This window comes from Lottia gigantea, assembly GCF_000327385.1.
Source record: "Lottia gigantea unplaced genomic scaffold LOTGIsca_54, whole genome shotgun sequence".
In the NCBI taxonomy this organism is placed as follows: domain Eukaryota; kingdom Metazoa; phylum Mollusca; class Gastropoda; family Lottiidae; genus Lottia; species Lottia gigantea.
Genome location: NW_008709848.1, coordinates 444094 through 462080, shown reverse-complemented (window position 1 = coordinate 462080; position 17987 = coordinate 444094). Strand labels below are relative to the sequence as shown.

General features: G+C 34.2%; 2 protein-coding genes across 2 annotated transcripts; one reads left to right on the top strand and one right to left on the bottom strand.

The window, feature by feature from the left end:
• Positions 1–1742: 1742 nt before the first annotated feature.
• LOTGIDRAFT_234686 (hypothetical protein) lies at positions 1743–8747 on the top strand (the record flags this gene model as incomplete). Its single annotated transcript, XM_009062894.1, has 5 exons — positions 1743–1863; positions 2260–4806; positions 5057–7162; positions 7380–7529; positions 7864–8747. The coding sequence occupies 5 exons, from the start codon at positions 1743–1745 to the stop codon at positions 7914–7916; spliced, it is 4977 nt and encodes a 1658-aa protein (XP_009061142.1). The 3' UTR covers positions 7917–8747.
• A 1869-nt stretch (positions 8748–10616) lies between these two features.
• Positions 10617–17135, bottom strand: LOTGIDRAFT_219492 (hypothetical protein). The gene is made up of 8 exons (XM_009062893.1): positions 17071–17135; positions 14405–14575; positions 13946–14059; positions 13460–13550; positions 13044–13192; positions 12557–12734; positions 12045–12157; positions 10617–11796 (listed from the first exon to the last, which is right to left on the bottom strand). Exons 1-8 carry the CDS (start codon positions 17074–17076, stop codon positions 11665–11667), a joined length of 954 nt encoding a protein of 317 aa, XP_009061141.1. The 5' UTR covers positions 17077–17135; the 3' UTR covers positions 10617–11664.
• Positions 17136–17987: the final 852 nt, after the last annotated feature.

Genomic DNA, 17987 nt, shown 5'->3' with positions numbered 1-17987 from the left:
AAAGATCATCGTCATCACTAAATAATTATGACCTAACAAATGCAATTATCCCATTTAACTAACTAACACACAGTTTAATGACAGAATTATTAATTTTTGTAGCTGACCCTGAACATTTTAAAACCAACATCACATTATTGATTGAATCTGCAACTACGCCTTAGGTCATGAGTTGCAATGTCAAAGTGTGAGCGTGAGCCCATGATTGACAGATCGTGGAAAAATAAGTTTCAGCAAGATGTAATAATTCTATTTCCTTGCCTGTAATAAGGCTAAGGCTTCATCACTTATATCTCGGCTCCTGTTTACAGGTCCCTGTGAGGCCTTCACCTCTGACAAGATTTCTCCCAGAAGTCCCAGATAGTATGCGCATGCGTAGTGTATCCATTGCAAATGGCGGCAGTTGTTATTGTTCAATGGTGTACATGATACTTAGTCAATTTGGGACAAATTTCTCAACCTTTCAGGTATTTTAAGCCCGCAGCATTATTTGATAACATCAATTATATAATTTTGATTTATGAGGACGACATAACTAATCTTATGAATCGAGCTAAATGTGTGCACCGGTTCCATATTTGGGCCGATTTCGACCCGTATCGCTTCTTTTCTCGACGATGTCGGTGTGAAAGACGATGCAATATTTTTTACTTAAAACTAGTCCCCTAATCAACTCATCAATCTATGTCACCTTATTCATTTAGAATCACCTGGTTGTATGAAAATTAACACCAAGTAGGGAAAGCTCTGTGTAATTTTGCAAAAAAAGTTGTTTATGGAGGTGATCTGCAAAATGCCATGGCTGACTGGATGGATTGTAGTGTTGGACAGGCAGGGTCATTTATTTTCTGAATTGACAAGAGTTTCAGATTTGCCCATTTTATGCTGTTATTCTGTCATTGCATAGCAAACAGGCATAGACCTACCGTTTTTGCAATGATTCTGTCCACCAATTTACAGTTAAGTGATTGTTGTGTCTAGATGTGATAAAAACTGAAGGAAGAGGTAGGCCTAAATTGAAGACCAAGAATTATTGTAGTTTAGAATTTTGTTATCATATTTAGTTTGACTATTATTTATACCATATTATCTAATATTCCACCACCACAGTATTATAGAACATATGCTTATTAAATGACATTTTTTGTCTTATGAATTTATCATAATGGTTGTCTATTTTATTAATTTGGGTATTTTCTGTGTTCAATGACTTGTTTTATACTGATGAAGCATTTAATTAAATGCAACCTGAATCCTACATGGAAAAATTGCCATTAACAAAAGCTTTCTTGTAACAGGCATAAATAAGCTTACAAGTTAGTTTCCTCGAAATAGAATTGCCTTTGGTGCCAAAATTAGGTCGTTATGTTTTAAGTTTTTGACCTTGTAGTCCAGTGACTTTTGCATCTGCATTTCAAATTAGTAACTAGTACAGGACAAGGAATTTGATGTACGATTTGTTTAGTTTATTTCGAAATGTTTTAGTTGGAATATTGACTGGTTTTGAGTGCATTAGGAAGAATTAAAGTTAAATTTTTTCAATGAAATACATATTATTATTTTTTCCAAATTTGCATCACAAGGATATGATATCATGTTATTTTAGGCACCATAATGTGTATATATCTGATTGCCAGATTAGCAGAATTTTGTTTGTTTGCAAAGATTGCATTTCTCATGTTAATTTATTCCATGATAGATATTTATCTGTTTTGCAGGTGCATGGTTGATGGATGATAGCGATGGGTCCGCAGGAGGACTACATCGAGACAGTTGTCACCTGCGAGGGGGATTTTCATGATCCTGAATTACATAGACGCTTAGAGGAGTTTAGACTCCATCTGAAAGAATTACTTTCAACAGGTAATTTTGTTATATAAATTATTGCCCATTAAATATTTAGACCTCAAGTTTTCAGACGACTTCTTTTAAGATTATGAATTATAGATACTAAGAACAAGAAAGGAATATTGAGGTAAAAGATAACACAAGTTGCATATTCTGGTATTAATCATATTTTAAGAACATATCTTTTCTACAAAAATTACACTTGATGTCATCATATGAGATGATTCTTTCTGATTTTTCTGATTTATATGCTTAGTAATTAAAAAAATGAATAAAAATACAATAATAAAGGCCTTGTTTTCTTTGTTAAATGTAACTCTTGCACCTAAATATCGTTCAAATCACATGATGTAAAGATGTCTGAATTTCGATATATATGCATATTAATATCTAATGCAATGTATTTTTCAGATTCAAATCAGGTTATTTTGAAGAAAGTTGAGCCATGGAATAGTGTACGAGTAACCTTCAATATAACTAAAGAAGCAGCATTGAGGTTAAAACAATTTGCTCAACAAGGAAATGCTACATTACGCAGTTTGGGAGTATTGGCTGTACAGATTGAAGGCGATCAGATTATCTCTCTAACTATAGCAGGGCGAAATAATGAGAGAGCAGAACTTATCTTAAAAACTAATGACTCAAATAGGACTGGCCCTTCAACTGTGCCTGGCTTAGAATCTGGACTTCAAAGTTCAGATGAAGTGTCCTCTCCCGGACCTAATGTTGTGGAAGCTACTCGGAAAAATATAGCAGACTATTTGCGAAAAGGAACTTCATTATTTGATATATTTAATCCTAATTTATCAGTGAATGGTAAAGAAGTGTTCAGATCTCCTAATGTTGTGGCTACATCAAGTGAGCCGATTCCATTTAAAGCTAACAACATACTCAGTTCATCTAATTCAACAATTCATGGAACCACCACCACTCAAGCAAGTTCTTATTCCAGTAATTTTCCACCTGGTAGAAGTCCTACTGGCTATCCATCAAGTCACAGCCCAAGTTATCCATCTCCAACATCCTCCAGCTTGAGTCCTGTAGGCCAACCTGGGTTGAAATTTCCATCCCCACCTGGAAGTTCAAATGCAATGAATAATTTCCCTAATCTAGGATTGCCTCCACCACCACCATATCCTCATACTATGGCTCCAGTCAATAATATTCCAAGACAGGGTAAAACTGTCACTGCTGCAAGTCCCTTACTGGTCAATTTGTTGCAGACTGAACCCTTAGTGGCTGGGTTGAACAACTTGGCAGGACAGAAAATGTTGCCTCCAAATGAAGGTGGGCCACCAGTGAAAAAGAAAAGGAAACCAAGAAAACCGAAAGATTCAACAAGAACATCAGTAGATGGAGAAATCCCTATTGAAAGTATTCCTAACCCTGGTTTGGATGGGTCCAGCAGAACATCAGTGTCTGGGCAGCCCAGAGAGGATCCTCGTATCCCTACCTTACCTAATCAAAGCAACCATACACAGGGAGTTGTGGATAGTGTTAATTTCATGGAGCATGAGCGTACATTTAGTGCTGGAAATAAGAAATATAAAGTGGATGATCCATTTCCTCCTGAAGTAACTGCTGGTAAAATTGTGAATCCTTACACTGGTGAACTAGAACGCATTGAAAAATCCGTAGACAATAGTCCAAATAAATCTAAATCAATGTTAATGACTGAAAGATTAACCTGTACGGTTAGTGAAAAGAAACCAGGTGATTTAAAGTTAAGAATTGGGCCTTTAATTCCTCGGGATAAAGAACAGTTTGTGGAGAAAATCAAACAAAGTGTGGCAGCAACTAGAACATCTTCGTTGACAACGCAGAACATCTCACCCATATCTAACAAAAACTCTCACCCCAGTTCCTCTAGTGGGATGAACAAGGGAAACGTAAGCTTATATAGTGATAATCTCAACAATCATATACCTACTTCGCGCTCTGTTGCTATGGATATCTATGCAACTGAACATTCTAGTCATTGCGTGAATACTACAGTGAACTCTACGCCTCGTAGTGGACAAGCGAGACAGGAAATGAAATCAGAAACTTCAGTGTTTTCTGGTGTTTCTTCAGTGCCAAAATCTGTTTCAAATAGTTCTGTGATGCACACTCTCTCTTCTACAAGTTTTACTTCAGGGACAAATGTTGGCCAGTCAAAACTGCATAATTCAAGCACTACTGTACCTACTCAGAACGCTAATGTAACTTCTTATTCAAGTTCTTTTACATCACAAGACACTACCTTAACAATTTACTCTCACAGTGCCCAATCACGTGCAAAATTGGATCCCCTTCCTTCTCTGAACTCCCCAAACATTAGAAATACTGAAGTTCACAGCATTACTGGCAGTCCTAATGGCAAAGTGTCCTGCGAAGGGGATGAGAGCTCCAATCACAGTGTTGGCATAATGAATGATATGAATACAGAAGGACCTGCAGCAACGGTTTCACCTGTAGACTCAAGTGGAAACAAGGTGTATAACCATGATTCAGGTGTTGGTAGTTCATCTGAGAGATCTGATGACACTCCATCTGAACCTGGTGATGAATTCAGGACGACTACCCAAGTTCATGTAGAAGTGAGTGGTGATGAGTGTTTAAAATCCTTGAAGTATACAGCAGAAATGAAGACATCTAAAGTGATGACTGTAGGATATGTAATGAATAACGATCAGACATCAACCCATCAAAACTCTATGCTTCAGAAAGAACCGATGTCAAAATTGAATAAGTTTGAACAGATCCTTTATGGTCATAAACATAATGACGTAAAACCCAACAATGTCCATTTAAAAGTTGAAAAGGAAATAACAGAAAAGAGAGTGAATGGTCCAACAACTGTTCAGAAGGAGCAGAATTCATATGATCATAAAAAACTGGAGGAATTGCCAAAATCTAAATCACCAGGACATTCTACTCACAACAATGTGGTATCGAGTGTTTCATCATACATTAGAGGTAAGCTTATTGTACTTCTAGTGAATATTTCAGACTATTGAGTTATGATATTTTTTTTGATTATTATTACAATTATCATCCATAATAGCAGTAAATCCATTGAAGATGAATTGTTTTAGTTGAATTCATTAGATAATAAGCAGAACTGAATTTTTGGTCTCCCTAAAATATAAGTTTACTGAAAGAAAGAAATTCAATATATTTCTGCAAACATTTCTAGTTGAAACTAATATTTTGTTTTTTTTTTCAGAAAATTGTGTAACTGAGAATGGACCATCAAAGCCAAAAAGCAGTGAAAAGAAACAGCGATCGAATCCACAAAGCCCTCGACAGGGTGGCAAAACACCAGAACCACCTAAATTAGATCCTGTGGAAAAAATCCAATCACATTATGTTAATAATTACAATGATTGGCCAGATTTAAATTTAGCAAATTCATTCTTCGGTCACATAAATACGGATAATTTTGATTCTCATCAATTTGAAGGCTTAGAATTTGATTCACCTCCAAATTCTGAGAAATTTGCTGGCTTCACTGAACAAGACATTTTACAAGCAACAGCAAAAGGCTTGGCATATAAAGCACAGGCTGCTTTAGATGGAACTAAAGGTTCTAACATAACTAGTAAATATTCGAAACGTTCTTCACCAGTCAACGTGAACATGCTCAATCACCTTTATGCACCAGGACTACCGTTACCACGACGATTAACTGAATCTGTTCAACGGTTAGTTAAACCACTCCCTTCAAATGAGTTAAGTCTACCTCACTCGCGTGCATGCAAGTCCCCTGGAAGTTCGAAAAATGCAAATGGTGCAACTTCACCAAGGAGTTGTGCCAGTGGTACAAAATCTCCAGGTGCTAGTGTTTGTAGAACAGTAGGTAGTAGTGGTGGGTTGGGACAAAATTTCATGGGACAAAATATGAATAATTTAAATAGTGCTATACCATCATCACAATATGGGAGTGTTAATAATACGAACAGTAATTCTCACGTTTTTTCATCAGTGTCTAGTAACTCAGTTTATTCACCGTCGTCAGATATATCTAGTGACCCGTATCACACATCTATAACTCACACTTCTCAACATCATTCCAAATGTGTGCCGTCAATATCTCAAACAGTCAGTCACTCAGAAATGGCAAATGACAAAATGGATAATATGTCATCTTTACATACTCAGCAACCTTTACAATCAGAATCTGTGCCTTTTAGTGTGTGCAATATATCTCAAGGCAGTGATAATGGTGCAAGTTTTCAAAGGAGAAATGACTCTACTTCGGAAAACCCAAATCTTCATTTATCAGCTAACATATGTGCCACGGAACAAACCATATCTAATGATCTCAGTAAAAGTGCTTCAGAAAAAACAGTTGAAGATAGTGGTTGTAGTTCACAACATTTATTAAAAACAGTGTCTAAACAAAGTGATAATACGCAGTTGTCTTCAGAGGATCAACCAGTGACTCATTCTGTTACTATTAATAGATCTGATGACACACCTGTCATCACTAGCGTCCCACCCTTTGTCTCATCAGCAAGTCAGCATTCCACATCTAACCTCTCAGGTAGCACATTAACCACACAGACTAGTGTTAGTTACTCTAGGCAGCATGGTGTTTTGTTGACTAGTGTAGATTTATCAAATGCTGTTCCTTCCCCTTCTGTTGACAATAAACCTGAAAATATCGCTGTTCAAAGTGTGTCAAAAACTACAATTCAATCTGAAAATATGTCGGACACTTTGAAAACTACAGGCACTGAAAATCTTAAAAATGGGGAAGCAGAAAATTTGATCAGTTTGACACAGGAATCTATGAGTGTTGTCAAACCAGAAGCCTCAAACGAGAAACAAAATATTGAGCCTGTGAAAGAAGATAGTGATTCACAACCTCCAGTTCTTGAAAATCATTTGGACGTAAACACTGTAGTGTCTAGCTCACCCACAACTACCCAATCAATAGTGACTACTCCTAGTTCTCAATCTTCATCAGCAACAACATCTTCAACAAGTGTATCATCAGACAGTACACCACCAGTCTTAACTCTGAAAGAAACGTCCCCTTTAGATAGCGACCCTCCTCAGAGAAGGTTAACAAGAAAGCGTAAATCTAACAACAGTGAAAGCGAAAGTAGTGAAGCTAAAGAAATGAAGATATCAGAAGAAGGAGTGTTTGATAACGATGCTATCCCAACGTTAATATCAGTGGATGGGAAATTGATCGATTGCAAGCCAGAAACTGATGAGAAACCAGCCACAAATGAAGATAATGTTGGAATGAAAGATGATGATCTATTAAAAACAAGAGGGAGACGAAACAAACCACAATTACCTGGCGCTAACGTGGCACATTGTAAGTTTGAAATTCTGTAAAGAACCATCCTATTCTTAGCTTTATTGAAAATTAACAACAAGTTCAATTGTTTCCAGTGCTCCAGTTTTATTTTTAAGCTAGCTCTCCGTTATAAAAAGATTTAAAGCAATATTTCTTAAACAGTGTGACTCTCTGTGTTATTTCAGTTATTAAATATAAAATGTATATTCATTATTTCATCTAATTTGTTTTGTAGCATTTTTTGCTGCACCAGTTATTCAAGGGCGTACGCGAAGTCAATCATCAACGCCTGCTGTTTCTAATGATAAACACGACTTAAAGGAAGAAACAACAACTACACCTGTTACTACACAAAAAAGGGCAACACGTTCTGTTAAACAAAAAGGTAAAAACATATCAGGCTTAAATAGGTCAGTTGTCTGAAGATCGCAAAGCGTGAAACTCGAAGTAACAACATGTTTCTGTATTAATATTTCTTTGGCTTATGTTGGAACAGAATTTCAATAAAATTATTATATTTTTTTTTCAAACTTCATGACCACATGGAGTTGACACCATGACTCCTAGTCCAAAATTGAAATTATGTTATTATTTTCTTCAAAGCATGTTATTCTTTGTAATTTAATGTAATTACTAAATTTCAAATTAGTAGAAAGGTTTCTTGATGCAATGAAGGCAGGGTTTGTATCAGTCTTGTTCATACTTTCTTTTAATTTCAGATCAAAGTGATTCATTAGCTAAAAGACGTAGATCAAGAGATCACAGACAATAATAAACATCAATATACATTATACCATCTTTACATCTTATAGCCCTCCTGTTATGTATATATGATTATAGTCATGTGATCATTACCTGTGTATAATATATATATATATATTCAGTCATACACTGTGAGTGAGACAATCTTAGTGTTCCTTATAGTGTTAAATAGTCTGGAACAAAATCATATTGTGTGTACATTTGTAAAAGATGATAAAAGAATCAGCACCTCTCACAGACTTGGAAAGGCCAAGGTCATATTCTTCAGGACTGATAGTTCAAGGTCAATATCTTGTGCTGTATAAGTTTGATTATTTCATCAATACAGTGAACCTCAACTAAATTGTGAAGTTAATGATATAGAGACTGTATATAATGTGTTAAAGAATATTTAATGTTTGCTGTCCACATGTTAATTTTTCCCTCTATGTGTTATCTCCCTTTTATTGTGCTCTATTTTTGTTTGTTTTCTTTCGATTTATTGATAGTTTACAATTTAAGTGCTTTGTACAATTGGAATTGTACATGTTGATTTTTTTCCTAATCAAAATCATTCACTCATCCATCCATTTTTCTTTCTTTCTGTTCTTAATCTGATATTTTCTTTATTAGTTTGATACCAAAAAAATTGTGTGAAATAAAGGCAAACTAAATGAAATTAAAACGCAAGATTTAGTTTAGGCATGTTCAGAGTACTTCAGACTAAAAAAGTTGGGTTTGCAATATCAGAATTGCGTATAGTAGATATTTAATGAAACACTGCCTATCACATCATGACTTTCAATCTCTATTTTCAACAGATAATTAATAAAAAAAAAACTGTGAAATGTACCATGAATATAAGGAACATTGAATTGTCAATCTGGAAATATTAAACAGAAAATTAGCCCAGTTATAACATAGTTAATATTCGATTCTACCATAGTTACCCTTCAACTCATGTAAAGTCTATATTTTGTTACAAGATTTAAATCATGATTCTTAAATCATTATCAATATTTCATCTTTAAAGATTTTATTTTTGTTACTTTTTCCTCATAAAACCTTTTTTCTATTTGTTTGATTTTTGTGATAGATTGAAAAGTTTAATAATAGACATTTAAGAATGATGCTGCCATTTCTTACTGCATAATGTTTAGTATACCAGCTGTTGAAATGATGATCTTAGTAATAACCATATCTAGTAATTCAAATTCAAGTAATTTATGATGGTTTTGAGGGTACACATATTTAGTGACCTTGACCTTGATGAATTTTATCCTAATAGCAAGTTGTCTCCCTTATGAAGCCACAACTGAAGTAGATTGGTTATTTATAAGCATAGCTATGATTTCTTATTGTTGAATTATATGGACGTTTTTTTTAACTGAAGGACAATCTTTTTGGTACTAAAATTATATCTAAACCTGATATTTCATGATAATATTCTTGTTAGGAAGCTGTCTATCTTACTAGATGGCCTGTTTAAATTTCATGGTTCATAATTATATACAGTTTACAGTCTTGTTAAGTAATTCAGAATTTTTTTTTTGAAATGATCAATCTTAATTAATGGGCTATTGTAGATTTGAATATCCTACTATTTAAGTATTGCAGTTATTTTCCAATTGCCTATAGGCATTTGGACGGTAAGTTCCTTATCAATTACATGAGGTTACTCACTTAAATTTTTATTATTTTATGCATTTGTTGATCTATTGAGAATATGTTAAAATTAGTCCTATTCCTACAGTCATCAGTAAGAAATAACTTAGAAAACTTGAAAGAGTTAATAAAATAATGAAAATAGTAAAGGATATTTCTGATATTTTGAATTTAAAGTGTGTTTTCAACTCTTAATGATCAATTATTATTAATTATTATTATTATTATTATTATTATCAGGCTAGTCTACATATGTACAGATTTAAAATTTAGCAAAATGTTTTTTTGAGAGTTTATTATTATATTGTATATAGATAAATTATATAAGAAGTAACTATATGATATACTTATAATACTAAATAATGAAATATTCAATGTAGAAATTCTGTTGTATTTCTTATACATTTGTTTTGTTTTTTTTCTTCAAAATTTTCTTTTTTGTGAATTGATCTGATCTGCCGTGAATGGTTTTGCTATTTGCATTGATATATCATAGACTACAGAGTTAGTTGTCTAAGTATTGTTTGAAGACTCTATGGGGCAAGTTTTCAGTAAGAAAGTCCTGTTTGAGACTGCTCATATTAATGATAGAAAAGGTTAATGCTTAGTTTTTGCTAGCATTATGTAGTTTTTCTGTTCTCACAGATCAGTGTTATAAAAAGAACTGTATATTTTGTATTTTTATATACAGTATTGTGAATAAAGCCTAGATCTTATTTCATAAACAATATATATATTGCCCCCTTTGTACCAGTTATGTTTTCCTAGAAATCTTTCAAAATAAAAAATAATACATTACTAGTGTTGGCCATAGTGGAACATTACCTTATCTTCACTCTTCTAGCGTCAGTCTCCTCAAACAATGTCAATATTTGCAGTCAGATGTAATTGTTAAAGAAGTCAGAATAAGGAAGCCGAATCTACAACTCAAGTTCCCAACTGGAAGCAATTCAGAAATATTAGTCTCTGATGGGATGTCTATCCTTTCACTGAAGATCTAATTGGATGACAACACCAGCAAAAATGTCATCCTGACTCATTGTAATTGAGAACACAAACCATGTGATAACTGATAAATTATTGAGCTTTATTACTTTGACTATCTGTTCTAGAAATTTAAATATTTAACTATTTTTAACTAGAAACATTCTATATTGCTAAATGGAAGTACTAGTGTATATCTTGGAGTGTTTACATCAACAGAAAATAAGTACATAATGCTTAGTTTGGTTCTTTGCCACTATACTCAAAGTTTCAACTCATAAATTGACATATTGATATCCAAATTTGTAATAACAATCTAACCAAATGAATTCAATAATACTCGTAGGGCTCTTGTATATCATTTCTATCTTGTTCTATATACCGAGGAACAAAAAATATCATAATAAATAACAAAAGTAAAAGTGGTCAAAATGCTCATTTATAATGCCTCTATGTCTTAAAACAGTTTACATGAAAAAATGTGGTAATGAGTCGCTCAATTCCAGTGTCAAAAAGTTTAATACATACGATGGTTGATATAGGCCTATGTAAGAAACCAAAAGTCAGAAGAATTGTTCAGATTTGGAAGTCAAAGGAAGATTTCTATATGCTAAAATTCTCCGTAACCCATATCCAAAAAAATACCCTTGGAACGATAATATATAATATGAATTTGAAATATCTATAAAATACTTCAGTAAGAGAACGATGATAGGTGTATTGTGAACCAATGGCAGTGTACATAAAATTTCAAATAGAAATATTTCAGAATTCTCAATTTCAAATAAACTGTTTCAAATTGTTCAGCAACAATCATTCTTTCCGACCGCTGTTTTGAACAAGAGTTTTTTTCCGGATTCTCTGATTCACTGGCATAATAAAACATGCATTGTTTTTGTCTATTTATCTATGGTTATTCTTGAAATATACTTTACTATCGTGGGGAACATCTCTTTATTTCCCCCAAGCCTTGTTACAGCCATGAAAGGCTTAACCCAGCTAAAAACCAAGGAGAAGTATAACATGTTTGGTTCCGTTATTGAATGTGATCTCTAAATGTCGTTAAAGGATTATTCAAAATATGGCCAGGGTTCACAATACACTCAAACATTCCCAAGAATAAAAATAAATTATTGGACACCGCCATTAACAATAGCTTGTAACATCTTCTTATAATCTCCACCACATTCACTAGCTATAGCATCACAGAGAGAGGTTTCATATTTTTCTTCATAAATTTGTTTAATATCATCAAGATCAATCTGAAACACCAAAAATAGTAATTTTGAATCCTTCATTGCATTTTCTTTCTCTTGGAAACTGATTGAAATAATCTGCATTATTTGAATGTTTAATGGCTTTTGAGGTCGGACATGGCAAAGTCGACTGCTGAGATTTTCCCAGAAGCGAAGAGGACTGTTGACCTAAATCTGTAGCTCAGCAAGGGAGACAATTATCAATGATACCAAAGTAGTGCCCTATTAGGCTAAATACTGAGATGGCTACTTACCTCACTTCTTGATACGACAATTCTGATGAGATGAGTGTCTGAGGTTCCTATTCCAGAAAAACTTTCATTCAATCTTCTGGCGAAAAATGCTGGTAAGTTTTTGGTAGTTTCAACTGAAATAACAAAAGTTTATATAAATAATTGAGGTTATACAAGGCAAACCGAGAATTAACAGTTATAATAAATACTAATTCTTTACAATATCGTAAAGGCAACTTTTGAGACGTAGGGCCTGGTTATAGGTATCATGTTTGCGTGGTTGAAAGGTAACAAGTCACTATTTCAATAGACAGCTCTAGCGCAGGGTTAAAACAGTTAATTCGAGGTAATATGTATTAAACACCTCATGGACGAAGAATTGATTAGTTAAAATTGATCCAGTTTCGAAACCCTCTCGTATTTTGGAGCCTGGTATGCGACAATGAAATACTATGGATGTTATTGTTGGACCCAATAAACAATATGGCCCCCAACACAATTAACTGGTAATGCATGAATATTTATCCACTTACTAATGGCTAAATATCCATTTTGTAACGTTCCAGAGCAGTCGTCTTGTACAGACTGTTCCATGGTTTTACCAGTCAAACTCTCATAGTGTATCATAGTTTGATAGAGCTGAGGTCTGCTTCGTAAACAAAGGATGGCATTTAAATCAGCCTCTTCAGTTCCCCATACTGCTTCAGCAGCCTAAAATAATTACAGGTGTAGTTATACCTCTATTCAAATAAAGCATCTTAAAATTGTTTGTGGTCATGTGCATGCAGAGTTGCTTAAAGGACCTTACCAATTAACTATATACATGTCATGTTGTCTATTGCACCTGTTGAAGCGACCAAATGCACAAAGAGCAAGCATAATCAAGACATAATACATATCAAAGCCGAGCTTTGACTTGGACGACAAAAAAAGCTTAGTATAGCTAAATGACTTCTTCCAATTTTTGTACACATGGTGCACGTAGCACGACGAATTCAGAAGATTAATGTATATCCTTACATCGTAGAATTTCTGGGCATCTTCTGTAGCCTTCTCATAATCCACACTTGGTGATTCCTCTCGAGCACCAGAACATAAAGATACCAATAATCTTTCAAAATATCCTGAAGTTTCACCCTTTAAATCATCTTCCATCTCATTCTCAAATTCTACAAAATATTATTGTCAGTGATATATATTTGTGTAAATTCCATTTATGGACATATCATTGTCAGTTTCCAGTTACTTATATTAATGGGTTTCACGGAATTGCAGTGGTGCATCTTTCACGCCTTTAATCAAATGCTTTCGGCAATTGGAGCACATTATGCATTGCAGAATTGCTGATTTAAACAAAATCTTATTCAAGAAGAAGGGTTGAATATCCAAAACCTTAGATATGTTTACCAATATGCAACCAACATTGATTTTCTTACCGTCTTTATAGATTTGTTTGATCTCTTCAATCTCAGCATTACTTCTTGTGGTCATGATCTCAATAATGGTAGTTTCATCAGTACCAGCTCCCTACAATTGTTATGCTAAACAATAACAGGTGCCCCTTGGCAGAGGCTTTTCTAAGAATCATTATCTTTGTGAAATGACAAAACACCACTGTCCTTGTTAACAGTAATTGATCGGCAATCAAATGCTGGACATAAGGTTCACAGACGTAAGCAAGTTAGAAGACGTTTATCAGGCATTTAAAGGTGCCAAGGGTTTGAAGTGCTAATGTTGCAGTCAATATTTTTTCTTTTGTGAATCTACCCATTCAACTTCTTCAGTGCGTAACAAGACGCAACAACAAACTACCGATGTACTGCTGATGAAAAGATGAAGATCACATTGTGATCTTGGATTTGGTTGGGTTCAAATGCCATTCAAACTGCAGCATGCAAATAAATCAAAGTAAAGGAACTTACACACATAGCATTATGGATCTGTTTGGCATCATACTTTCTTGGATGTTCCAACATGCTAACGCAGATTTCTTCAAAGTCACCTTTTAACTCAGACTTCAGATCTTCAATTAGGTCCTAAAATAAATGAAACCAGATTGTTTATTTATTGCAATATTGGAACCATGGCTGAACAACAAAATTATCTTGAGCGACGTTGAGAAAAAAGTCTGGTATTTTTGACTTGACTGTTAAAATTAAACATAGGACGTTGTTCTTGGTATGTGCTGCAAATTTGCTGCAAAACAGAGGTGCTCTATACAGGTCGCTATCCAGGCAAATATACCCAAACCAAAATGGCCACCAAGATGGCCGCCAATCAAACCGGTTTTATAGTTTGTTTTAACTAAATGTTGTTCTTAAAGGTTTTTTAAACTCCACATGGATAGAAAATTAATATGATCATAGACAATTTTTTTTTACCTTTCCATAAGCACATTTATAAGACTCGTCAATTTCACGTCTTTGTTCATTGTCATGAGTTACCAGAATATTAATAATAGTATCTTCATCAGTTCCAAGCCCAGTCATAGAGTTCCTGAGTTGTTCCACCACAGCTGAGGCATCGAAATCATAGTTCTTACTTATAGTTCCCTGGAAATATAATGTTGCAATATTTAATACAGATGGTGGGTTAGATTATCAAATTGAAGTAAGTCGTCTTTTGCTCAAATTCAATTTTTTTTTACATGAGTGATCAAAGCTAAAGCATTTGCACTATACTGCTGACTATTAGGTTATCACAGTAGCTAAAATTTTGAAAGCTGTTGACAAGTGTTTTGGAATCCAAAGCTGCGTTGCAGCTGCCCCCTCCAAGAAATGAAACGATATCATATCCTCTGCTAGCTATGAAATATGAGGCATAGTGAAATTGAGAGTAGTAAAACAAGGTAGGTTGTGGAGAATATAATGATATATATTTCTCGGTTGGCGACTGTCATTGAGTTATTATAAAAATGTAGGCGGACAAGACGAGGTCATCTTATCATTTAATCAAAATCTTTTTTCGGGTTTAATGGTCCAAAACGTCTATACTATTATATTCTCTCAGCTAAGTGTTTTATATAGAAGTAGTGTAGCTGGTCGACAAATATAGTCTAGATTATCAAAGGGGGTATGAGTCTCGGACTATAAATTAATATAATTATCAGTCAGACTAAAAAATCCGTAAAGATGGCTCAATTTTTTTAATATCATATTTCATCCCCAATTTGACATTTTATTGAAGACTTTCCCTTCCAAAGGTTGTTCATAACTGGAGATAACAGGCAATCCTTCGAGGTTAGAACGTACCGATATCGTAATCTTTGATTGGTAAACTTCGTTGGTGAATGATTGTGAAATATAACAGAATGTAACGACACAACACCCACACTACCCCTCAAATTCAGGTTATCATTTTCCACGATGTGTGAGACAGAAAGAGTTAAATTGTTCACATTAAATATACCAGTTTTACCTATGTAGGTGTAATTCATATCTTTACCTATTTAGAACAAACCCATTCATTGACTCTCGAGTATATTTACTCACTGACGACTATCACTGTGTGTGTAGTTATTACAAAATTATTGGAGCAAAACACCTCAAAATAATGTTATTGACATTAAGATCAAAAAATTTTAAATTCAATTTAAATTGATATTATCGAGAGGTGCTTGGTATCAACTGCCTGAAGTACAATTTCGTTAAATGATAGTTAAATTGCACTATAACGAATGAAGTCTTTGACGTCATCAATGCCAAGAAGAATTTGTGATGCATAAATTCAGTGTGAGTACGCTATTATGTTAAATGATATGATACCCATATAACTGTCTCATGGAAGCTTATATTCTGTCCAACAAGCTGTGAAAAATACAGTCTCGGTATTCTGCTTCTAACCTTGGAAATTTAATATAATTCTGATTGTTTGAAATATTGACTGTTTCAAGATCTAGATTAAATATTTCTGCTTCATTTTACGTTGTGTATGTAAAATCTGACTGTATATTACCTAATGATGGTAACAGCTGGACCTAGTTTCCATTCTCAGTTTATACCCAACTTTTAGTCATACAGAATTTACATAAATTTGAATCAAACTAGTAGTAAGTTACATTCTTTCGCATAACAATGCAAGGTTTGCATTTTTAGTATTAAGTATAGATACGGAGATATTGTCAGCAATTCAATTGAGACATATATTTAAGTCTATACGCCCTATGAGCACAGAGCAATGCTCATTTGAAGTGTTGTAGGGCCATTGGAGAACTAATCCAGAGCGTGTTTCTAAAGCCCAGAAGATTAGATCGATCCCATTGAGGTGAGCTCAGCTGGACAGCATCCAGAAATTGAAGGCTGGATATCGCAGTTTCCGGCCGCTTTGGTCGTCCACAAGAAGGTATAGTCTATGAGCAATGGATAGTCGCTTGGGCAAATTCGATTTACCATTAGTCCAGGTTGACCAAACCCTTTCATCACATTCCTCCAGATGCCGCCTGAAATTCCAGATAGGCCTCCTGGGACCCCCTTTAGTATAAGAAAAAAAACTAATTCAAATGTAACAGGTCGTGTGAATGGATATCTTTTGTAAAGAAATTATTAGGTCCCATTTTTTTACCATTTACATAATTATGGCCACGTCAATTAACATTTTACACAAACATCAAAGACTAAACCTACTGTGTTATATTTTTTTTTAAAAGAGATAAGTTATAGGTTAATATGTATGTTGATACAAAAACTTATACAGACGATTTTTGAAGTTACGTTGACACGAAAGTAAATATTTCATTAGTGGGCGTGGTCCGCTAACACTTTAATAATGTTTACCTTCAGGCATAGCTTATTTTTCATCAAAAATATATCAGTTACCTTAATATTTAAAAGTATAAGCTGATTATGAAATAAAGTTCCAGGAATGAAATCATTCATTCATATTAATAAGTCTCGATACGCTCGGCAAGTTTTAAGGAATTCACAACATTCCCATCAAAAAGTTGTCTAAATTGAGTAAAATTTTTGACCTATCGAGCAGAATTTAAAACAAAAATCTCAAAAATAAAGGGATTGAACCAATCTTGGAATTATACTAAAATTAAACTTACCGGCATTTTGACAATTTTTTAATTGATCGTCAGGCAGCTATAGACAAATTATAAATGGCTCTTTTGCTCACTGGACCTAAATGAAACAGGTAGTAGTCACGTGACCCCGACTGTCAAATAGTTGAAAGGATAGAAAATATACATTGGGTGAAAACGGTATGTAGGACTGTATAAATGATGTGATTCATGCGAGTAGGAATATCTCACGACCTAAGATGATAGTGCTTTATATTTCAGTAATATCACGACTTTGGCGGTTTTAATTGGATGTTTTTACTTTTTCATGGAAATTTCTATTTCAAATACAGTGCAGTCATTCTCAGTTTCCGGCAAAGTTCATTTATATCACGGACTATTTATCGGTGTGTATGCATTAACCTTATAATATTAGTAATTCCGACCGAGCTCTGGGGCATAGTATGCGTAACTGACTTCCTCATTAGAGTTTACCTGGGGGCGAAAACTAACATAGTATATACTATATAAGTATAATGTAAAACATAAGGACGCCATTAGTCATCAAGATTTATAGTAGGCTGCTGGATATGACAACCGGTTTTGCCACATGGTCAAACATTTTTGGTTCACTGATTGTTCGTCGGGGATCAAGACATGCCCTGAAGTCCTAGATACCCATCGGAAGAATAGGTCAGTAGAGTGGTAATTGATCCATTCCGGCCAATGCGGCTTCCTATTTTCATTCGACCTTCGTACGCTTTTGTGTCTCATATACTGCTGACGAATTTAGTCTTTATAACTTGTGTGCTATGAGAAGAAAGTGAACAAAGTTTGACTGATGAACGTTGTCAGAAAAGAAGATTCCATATAATACACTGATATATATCGTTCCAATTTTGGCAATATCCTTGAGATTCTACTTTCTCCGAATCACAAACTTTTATTCGTTATACTGCTGA

What these genes read in the sequence shown, in the direction of transcription:
- LOTGIDRAFT_219492 (XM_009062893.1), bottom strand. An exon ending in CAAACAAATCTATAAAGACG is followed by an intron (nt 13,193 to 13,459) that starts GTAAGAAAATCA and finishes AATATTTTGTAG; the next exon opens with AATTTGAGAATGAGATGGAA. An exon ending in TTGTCGTATCAAGAAGTGAG is followed by an intron (nt 11,797 to 12,044) that starts GTAAGTAGCCAT and finishes TTGGTGTTTCAG; the next exon opens with ATTGATCTTGATGATATTAA.